Below are 10,000 nucleotides of genomic sequence, written 5' to 3' on the forward strand. Positions count from 1 at the left end.
CTTGGTTCTGGACCACAGAGTGGTTTTCTCTGCAGAAGGGTTCTGCTGGCCCGACCAGCGTCTGGCCTCCAGGTACCCCCAGGTGCATTCTGGGAAACGCTACCTCAACTCTGGAGGTGAGGCTGCCACTCTCGGACTCTCTGACTCTAGGACTCACTGAGTCTCTGACTCTAGGACTCTCTGACTCACTGAGTCTCTGACTCTAGGACTCTGACTCACTGACTCTAGGACTCACTGACTCTCTGACTCTAGGACTCACTGAGTCTCTGACTCTAGGACTCTCTGACTCACTGACTCTCTGACTCTAGGACTCACTGAGTCTCTGACTCTAGGACTCACTGAGTCTCTGACTCTAGGACTCTCTGACTCACTGACTCTAGGACTCACTGAGTCTCTGACTCTAGGACTCTAGGACTCACTGACTCAATCTGACTCGCTGATTCACACCGACTCAATCTGATTCACTGACTCTGACTCACTGACTGTGTGTTGCCAGGCTTCATAGGCTTTGCCTCAGAGCTCAGCTCTCTGGTTCAGCAGTGGAAGTACAAAGACGACGACGACGATCAGCTGTTCTACACCAAGATCTACCTGGACAAGACCCAGAGGGTAACACACCTGTAACACACACACACCTGTAACACACACACACCTGTAACACACACACACCTGGACAAGACCCAGAGGGTAACACACCTGTAACACACACACACCTGTAACACACACACACCTGTAACACACACACACACCTGGACAAGACCCAGAGGGTAACACACCTGTAACACACACACACCTGTAACACACACACACCTGTAACACACACACACCTGTAACACACACACACCTGTAACACACACACACACCTGGACAAGACCCAGAGGGTAACACACCTGTAACACACACACACCTGTAACACACACACACCTGTAACACACACACACCTGTAACACACACACACCTGTAACACACACACACCTGTAACACATACACACCTGTAACACACACACACCTGTAACACACACACACCTGTAACACACACACACCTGTAACACACACACACCTGGACAAGACCCAGAGGGTAACACACACCTGTAACACACACACACCTGTAACACACACACACACCTGGACAAGACCCAGAGGGTAACACACCTGTAACACACACACACCTGTAACACACACCCACACACCTGTAACACACACACACCTGGATAAGACCCAGAGGGTAACACACACCTGTAACACACACACACCTGTAACACACACCCACACACCTGTAACACACACACACCTGTAAAACACACACACCTGTAACACACACACACCTGGACAAGACCCAGAGGGTAACACACCTGTAACACACACACACCTGTAACACACACACACCTGTAACACAGCACACACCTGTAACACATACACACCTGTAACACACACACACCTGTAACACACACACACCTGTAACACACACACACCTGTAACACACACACACCTGTAACACACACACACCTGGACAAGACCCAGAGGGTAACACACACCTGTAACACACACACACCTGTAACACACACACACACCTGGACAAGACCCAGAGGGTAACACACCTGTAACACACACACACACCTGTAACACACACCCACACACCTGTAACACACACCCACACACCTGTACACACACACACCTGTAAAACACACACACCTGTAACACACACACACCTGGACAAGACCCAGAAGGTAACACACACCTGTAACACACACACACCTGTAACACACACACACACCTGGACAAGACCCAGAGGGTAACACACCTGTAACACACACACACCCTGTAACACACACACACCTGGACAAGACCCAGAGGGTAACACACACCTGTAACACACACACACCTGTAACACACACCCACACACCTGTAACACACACACACCTGTAAAACACACACACCTGTAACACACACACACCTGGACAAGACCCAGAGGGTAACACACACACACCCACACACCTGTAACACACACACACCTGTAACACACACACACCTGGACAAGACCCAGAGGGTAACACACACACACCCACACACCTGTAACACACACACACCTGTGGCCTGTTGTGCTCATGTGTCCGACGTCTCCGTGTCCTCAGAGGAAGTTCAACATGACCCTGGACCATCGTTCCAGAATCTTCCAGAACCTGAACGGTGCCGTAGGTGAGCCTGTCGTCCAATCAGCTGTCTGTGCTGCTTTGCTCTGATTGGCCGAGGGGCGGAGTCTCCATAACCAGCCGCTTCCCAAATCTGTCCGTTAGACGAGGTCGTCTTAAAGTTCGAGAGGTCAAAGGTCAGAGCCAGGAACGTGGCCTACGATACGTTGCCTGTCGTCGTCCACGGGCAACGGACCCACCAAGGTAACGACCAATCACAGCAGGCCGTCCAGCTCCTGTGGCAGTTTGAAGCTCGTTGTCATGACGACTTCTAGAAGGTTCTCCAACACTAGGTGATGAACAATGGATGGGGTTGTCTGCTCCCTTCACCTCCTCCTCCTCCTGCTCCTCCTCCTCCTCCTCCTGCTCCTCCTCCCCCACCACCTCCTCCTCCTCCTCCTCCTCAGCTCCAGTTAAACTACCTTGGTAACTACGTTCCAACAGCGTGGACCTACGATGAGGGCTGCTCCATCTGTGACGACGACCTGCTGCTGTTAACCAACACACCTGTAAGAACACACACACACACACACACACACACACACACACACACACACACACACACACACACACACACACACACACACACACACACACACACACACACACACACACACCTGTATGATGTCACCATGAGAGACTGTGTGTTGGATTGTGTGTCCAGGAGCAGGAGCTTCCTCTGGTCTACGTGGCGGTCTTCATCGAACGGGCGACTCCCTTCATGGAGGAGTTTCTGCAGCGACTGACGACTCTGAACTACCCTCTGACACGGCTCCGCCTGTTCATACACAACAACGTAACAACTACCCTCTGACACGGCTCCGCCTGTTCATACACAACAACGTAACAACTACCCTCTGACACGGCTCCGCCTGTTCATACACAACAACGTAACAACTACCCTCTGACACGGCTCCGCCTGTTCATACACAACAACGTAACAACTACCCTCTGACACGGCTCCGCCTGTTCATACACAACAACGTAACAACTACCCTCTGACACGGCTCCGCCTGTTCATACACAACAACGTAACAACTACCCTCTGACACGGCTCCGCCTGTTCATACACAACAACGTAACAACTACCCTCTGACACGGCTCCGCCTGTTCATACACAACAACGTAACAACTACCCTCTGACACGGCTCCGCCTGTTCATACACAACAACGTAGCAAATACCCTCTGACACGGCTCCGCCTGTTCATACACAACAACGTAACAACTACCCTCTGACACGGCTCCGCCTGTTCATACACAACAACGTAACAACTACCCTCTGACACGGCTCCGCCTGTTCATACACAACAACGTAACAACTACCCTCTGACACGGCTCCGCCTGTTCATACACAACAACGTAACAACTACCCTCTGACACGGCTCCGCCTGTTCATACACAACAACGTAACAACTACCCTCTGACACGGCTCCGCCTGTTCATACACAACAACGTAACAACTACCCTCTGACACGGCTCCGCCTGTTCATACACAACAACGTAACAACTACCCTCTGACACGGCTCCGCCTGTTCATACACAACAACGTAACAACTACCCTCTGACACGGCTCCGCCTGTTCATACACAACAACGTAGCAAATACCCTCTGACACGGCTCCGCCTGTTCATACACAACAACGTAACAACTACCCTCTGACACGGCTCCGCCTGTTCATACACAACAACGTAGCAAATACCCTCTGACACGGCTCCGCCTGTTCATACACAACAACGTAACACTGAACTACCCTCTGACACGGCTCCGCCTGTTCATACACAACAACGTAACACTGAACTACCCTCTGACACGGCTCCGCCTGTTCATACACAACAACGTAACAACTACCCTCTGACACGGCTCCGCCTGTTCATACACAACAACGTAACACTGAACTACCCTCTGACACGGCTCCGCCTGTTCATACACAACAACGTAACACTGAACTACCCTCTGACACGGCTCCGCCTGTTCATACACAACAACGTAACAACTACCCTCTGACACGGCTCCGCCTGTTCATACACAACAACGTAACAACTACCCTCTGACACGGCTCCGCCTGTTCATACACAACAACGTAACAACTACCCTCTGACACGGCTCCGCCTGTTCATACACAACAACGTAACAACTACCCTCTGACACGGCTCCGCCTGTTCATACACAACAACGTAACAACTACCCTCTGACACGGCTCCGCCTGTTCATACACAACAACGTAACAACTACCCTCTGACACGGCTCCGCCTGTTCATACACAACAACGTAACAACTACCCTCTGACACGGCTCCGCCTGTTCATACACAACAACGTAACAACTACCCTCTGACACGGCTCCGCCTGTTCATACACAACAACGTAACAACTACCCTCTGACACGGCTCCGCCTGTTCATACACAACAACGTAACAACTACCCTCTGACACGGCTCCGCCTGTTCATACACAACAACGTAACAACTACCCTCTGACACGGCTCCGCCTGTTCATACACAACAACGTAACAACTACCCTCTGACACGGCTCCGCCTGTTCATACACAACAACGTAGCAAATACCCTCTGACACGGCTCCGCCTGTTCATACACAACAACGTAACAACTACCCTCTGACACGGCTCCGCCTGTTCATACACAACAACGTAACAACTACCCTCTGACACGGCTCCGCCTGTTCATACACAACAACGTAACAACTACCCTCTGACACGGCTCCGCCTGTTCATACACAACAACGTAACAACTACCCTCTGACACGGCTCCGCCTGTTCATACACAACAACGTAACAACTACCCTCTGACACGGCTCCGCCTGTTCATACACAACAACGTAACAACTACCCTCTGACACGGCTCCGCCTGTTCATACACAACAACGTAACAACTACCCTCTGACACGGCTCCGCCTGTTCATACACAACAACGTAACAACTACCCTCTGACACGGCTCCGCCTGTTCATACACAACAACGTAGCAAATACCCTCTGACACGGCTCCGCCTGTTCATACACAACAACGTAACAACTACCCTCTGACACGGCTCCGCCTGTTCATACACAACAACGTAGCAAATACCCTCTGACACGGCTCCGCCTGTTCATACACAACAACGTAACACTGAACTACCCTCTGACACGGCTCCGCCTGTTCATACACAACAACGTAACACTGAACTACCCTCTGACACGGCTCCGCCTGTTCATACACAACAACGTAACAACTACCCTCTGACACGGCTCCGCCTGTTCATACACAACAACGTAACACTGAACTACCCTCTGACACGGCTCCGCCTGTTCATACACAACAACGTAACACTGAACTACCCTCTGACACGGCTCCGCCTGTTCATACACAACAACGTAACAACTACCCTCTGACACGGCTCCGCCTGTTCATACACAACAACGTAACAACTACCCTCTGACACGGCTCCGCCTGTTCATACACAACAACGTAACAACTACCCTCTGACACGGCTCCGCCTGTTCATACACAACAACGTAACAACTACCCTCTGACACGGCTCCGCCTGTTCATACACAACAACGTAACAACTACCCTCTGACACGGCTCCGCCTGTTCATACACAACAACGTAGCAAATACCCTCTGACACGGCTCCGCCTGTTCATACACAACAACGTAACACTGAACTACCCTCTGACACGGCTCCGCCTGTTCATACACAACAACGTAACACTGAACTACCCTCTGACACGGCTCCGCCTGTTCATACACAACAACGTAACAACTACCCTCTGACACGGCTCCGCCTGTTCATACACAACAACGTAACAACTACCCTCTGACACGGCTCCGCCTGTTCATACACAACAACGTAGCAAATACCCTCTGACACGGCTCCGCCTGTTCATACACAACAACGTAACAACTACCCTCTGACACGGCTCCGCCTGTTCATACACAACAACGTAACAACTACCCTCTGACACGGCTCCGCCTGTTCATACACAACAACGTAGCAAATACCCTCTGACACGGCTCCGCCTGTTCATACACAACAACGTAACACTGAACTACCCTCTGACACGGCTCCGCCTGTTCATACACAACAACGTAACACTGAACTACCCTCTGACACGGCTCCGCCTGTTCATACACAACAACGTAACAACTACCCTCTGACACGGCTCCGCCTGTTCATACACAACAACGTAACAACTACCCTCTGACACGGCTCCGCCTGTTCATACACAACAACGTAGCAAATACCCTCTGAACGCCCCCTGCAGGTTGTGTACCATGAGCGTGACGTCCAGCAGTTCTGGCAGCGTCATGGCGACCAGTTCCCAGACGCTGTGCTTGTGGGACCGGAGGAGAACCTGCAGGAGGACCAGGCCAGGACCATGGCAGTGTGAGTGTGGACCTGGACCTGGACCTGGACCTGGACTGGACCTGGACTGGACCTGGTGGAGTGTGACCTGTGTGTGTGTGTGTGTGTGTGTGTGCAGTGCGGCGTGTCAGAAGGACCCCCAGTGTGATTACTACTTCAGCCTGGACTCTGAGGTGGCGCTGACCAACCGCGACACCCTGAAGATCCTCATTGAGCAGAACAAGTATGTTTCCATGGCAACACTTCAACTCACTGCATCAAAACGTTTCACATCCACACCACCATGGTGACTGTCACAATAAAACCACCAAGATGGACTGTTGTTATGGTGACTGTCACAATAAAACCACCAAGATGGACTGTTACTGTGGTGACTGTCACAATAAAACCACCAAGATGGACTGTTGTTATGGTGACTGTCACAATAAAACCACCAAGATGGACTGTTACTGTGGTGACTGTCACAATAAAACCACCAAGATGGACTGTTGTTATGGTGACTGTCACAATAAAACCACCAAGATGGACTGTTGTTATGGTGACTGTCACAATAAAACCACCAAGATGGACTGTTACTGTGGTGACTGTCACAATAAAACCACCAAGATGGACTGTTGTTATGGTGACTGTCACAATAAAACCACCAAGATGGACTTTTGTTATGGTGACTGTCACAATAAAACCACCAAGATGGACTGTTGTTATGGTGACTGTCACAATAAAACCACCAAGATGGACTTTTGTTATGGTGACTGTCACAATAAAACCACCAAGATGGACTTTTGTTATGGTGACTGTCACAATAAAACCACCAAGATGGACTGTTGTTATGGTGACTGTCACAATAAAACCACCAAGATGGACTGTTGTTATGGTGACTGTCACAATAAAACCACCAAGATGGACTGTTGTTATGGTGACTGTCACAATAAAACCACCAAGATGGACTGTTGTTATGGTGACTGTCACAATAAAACCACCAAGATGGACTGTTGTTATGGTGACTGTCACAATAAAAGTGCCTACTCCAGGAGAATGAAGTCTGGGGCTCCTGACACCACGGAAGAAAGGTTGTTGGACTCTACTGAGCATGTGCAGAACTGGTGGTGGTGAAGGTGACCAGGCTGACCTTTGACCCCAGGTCGGTCATCGCCCCCATGCTGTCCAGACACGGGAAGCTGTGGAGCAACTTCTGGGGGGCCCTGAGTCCTGAAGGCTTCTACTCCAGGTCTGAGGACTACATCGAGATCGTGCAGGGCAAGAGGATGTGAGCTCACACACACACACACACACACACACACACACACACACACACACACACACGCACACACACACACACACACACACACACACACAACACTCTGTGTTGTGTGCTAATGGTGTTGTGTGTCTGCAGCAGGAGGGTGTGTGTCTGTGCAGTGTTGTGTTGTATTGACATGCTGTTGCGGTGTAGTGCTGTTGTGTCGATGCAGTGTTGTGTTGACACGATGGTGTTGTGTTGATGTAGTGTTGTGTTGACGCGGTGTTGTTGTAGTGTTGTTGTGATGACGCGGTGTTGTTGTATTGATGTAGTGTTGTTGTGTTGACGTGTGTTGTGTTGATGTGGTGTTGTGTTGATGCGGTGTTGTGTTGATGTGGTGTTGAGGCGGTGTTGTGTTGATGCAGTGTTGTGTTAACGCGGTGTTGCGTTGACACGGTGTTGTTGTGTTGGTGCGGGGTTGTTGTGTTGACGCGGTGTTGTGTTAACGCGGTGTTGTGTTGACGTGGTGTTGTGTTGACGTGGTGTTGTGTTGACGTGGTGTTGTTGTGTTGACACGGTGTTGTTGTGTTGATGTGGTGTTGTTGTATTGACGCGGTGTTGCGTTGACGCGGTGTTGTTGTGTTGACGCGGTGTTGTTGTGTTGACGCAGTGTTGTTGTGTTGACGTGGTGTTATTGTGTTGATGCGGTGTTGTTGTGTTGACGTGGTGTTATTGTGTTGACGTGGTGTTGTTGTGTTGACGTGGTGTTATTGTGTTGACGTGGTGTTGTTGTGTTGACGTGGTGTTGTTGTGTTGACGCGGTGTTGTTGTGTTGACGTGGTGTTGTTGTGTTGACGTGGTGTTGTTGTGTTGACACGGTGTTGTTGTGCTGATGTGGTGTTGTTGTATTGACGCGGTGTTGCGTTGACGCGGTGTTGTTGTGTTGACATGGTGTTGTTGTGTTGACATGGTGTTGTTGTGTTGACGCAGTGTTGTTGTGTTGACGTGGTGTTATTGTGTTGATGCGGTGTTGTTGTGTTGACGTGGTGTTATTGTGTTGACGCGGTGTTGTTGTGTTGACGTGGTGTTGTTGTGTTGACGTGGTGTTGTTGTGTTGACGTGGTGTTGTTGTGTTGACGCAGTGTTGTTGTGTTGACGTGGTGTTGTTGTGTTGACGCGGTGTTGTTGTGTTGACACGGTGTTGTTGTGTTGACGTGGTGTTGTTGCGTTGACGTGGTGTTGTGTTGACGCGGTGTTGTTGTGTTGACGTGGTGTTGTGTTGACACGGTGTTGTTGTGTTGACGCGGTGTTGTTGTGTTGACGCGGTGTTGTTGTGTTGACGCGGTGTTGTTGTGTTGACGCGGTGTTATTGTGTTGGCGTGGTGTTGTTGTGTTGACGCAGTGTTGTGTTGACGCGGTGTTATTGTGTTGGCGTGGTGTTGTTGTGTTGACGCAGTGTTGTTGTGTTGACGCGGTGTTGTTGTGTTGACGCGGTGTTGTGTTGTGTTGACGCGGTGTTGTTGTGTTGACGCGGTGTTGTGGTTGCAGCGGGGTCTGGAACGTGCCCTACATCACCCAGGCCTACCTGGTCCGAGGAGCCGTCCTGAGGTCCAAACTGTCCCAGGTCAGCCTGTACAAGGACCAGGACTTGGACCCGGACATGGTCTTCTGCAGGACCATCAGAGACCAGGTGAGTCCCCCTCCCCCCCCAGCTGGTCCGTGTCCTGAGAGTCCAGCCGGTCTGACCCGGTCCCGGTCTCTAGGGGATCTTCATGTTCCTGACCAACAGGGTGGACTTCGGCCGCCTGGTGTCCTGGTCCAGCTTCAACGTGTCCCGCCTGCACCCGGACCTCTGGCAGATCTTCGACAACCCCCTGGTCAGGACGGGTCCTGGGGGACTGGGGGTAGACCTGGTCCTGGTAGGCCGGCTGACTGTGTCTCTGTTCCAGGACTGGAAGGAGAAGTACGTCCACCAGAACTACTCCAGGATCTTCCAGGACCAGGACGGCGTGGTGGAGCAGGTAAGAGGAGCAGGTCCCGGGTCTTGCACCTGACCCGGGTCAGGCTCCCCCGCAGGTCCTGACCCGGATCCGTCTCAGCCCTGTCCAGACGTGTACTGGTTCCCGGTCCTGTCGGACAAGATGTGTGACCAGCTGGTGGACATCATGGAGGACCACGGAGACTGGTCCGGGGGGAACCACAAGGTGGGTC

The 10,000-nt window shown here is 51.4% G+C and overlaps 1 protein-coding gene across 1 annotated transcript in view; it reads left to right on the top strand.

Moving 5' to 3' along the window:
* Positions 1-10,000, top strand: part of plod3 (procollagen-lysine, 2-oxoglutarate 5-dioxygenase 3) — a 14,634-nt gene that overhangs the window by 3,770 nt on the left and 864 nt on the right. Inside the window, 14 exon segments of the mRNA XM_080522134.1 lie at positions 1-116; positions 497-609; positions 2,133-2,196; positions 2,295-2,374; positions 2,376-2,393; positions 2,597-2,698; positions 2,854-2,985; positions 6,449-6,570; positions 6,668-6,772; positions 7,691-7,816; positions 9,338-9,479; positions 9,553-9,666; positions 9,739-9,810; positions 9,889-9,993. The exon segment at positions 1-116 is cut by the window's left edge and continues 48 nt beyond it. Coding sequence (XP_080378260.1) covers positions 1-116; positions 497-609; positions 2,133-2,196; positions 2,295-2,374; positions 2,376-2,393; positions 2,597-2,698; positions 2,854-2,985; positions 6,449-6,570; positions 6,668-6,772; positions 7,691-7,816; positions 9,338-9,479; positions 9,553-9,666; positions 9,739-9,810; positions 9,889-9,993 — 1,411 coding nt within the window.

This window comes from Blennius ocellaris (assembly GCF_963422515.1).
Source record: "Blennius ocellaris genome assembly, contig: SCAFFOLD_58, whole genome shotgun sequence".
NCBI classification, from domain to species: domain Eukaryota; kingdom Metazoa; phylum Chordata; class Actinopteri; order Blenniiformes; family Blenniidae; genus Blennius; species Blennius ocellaris.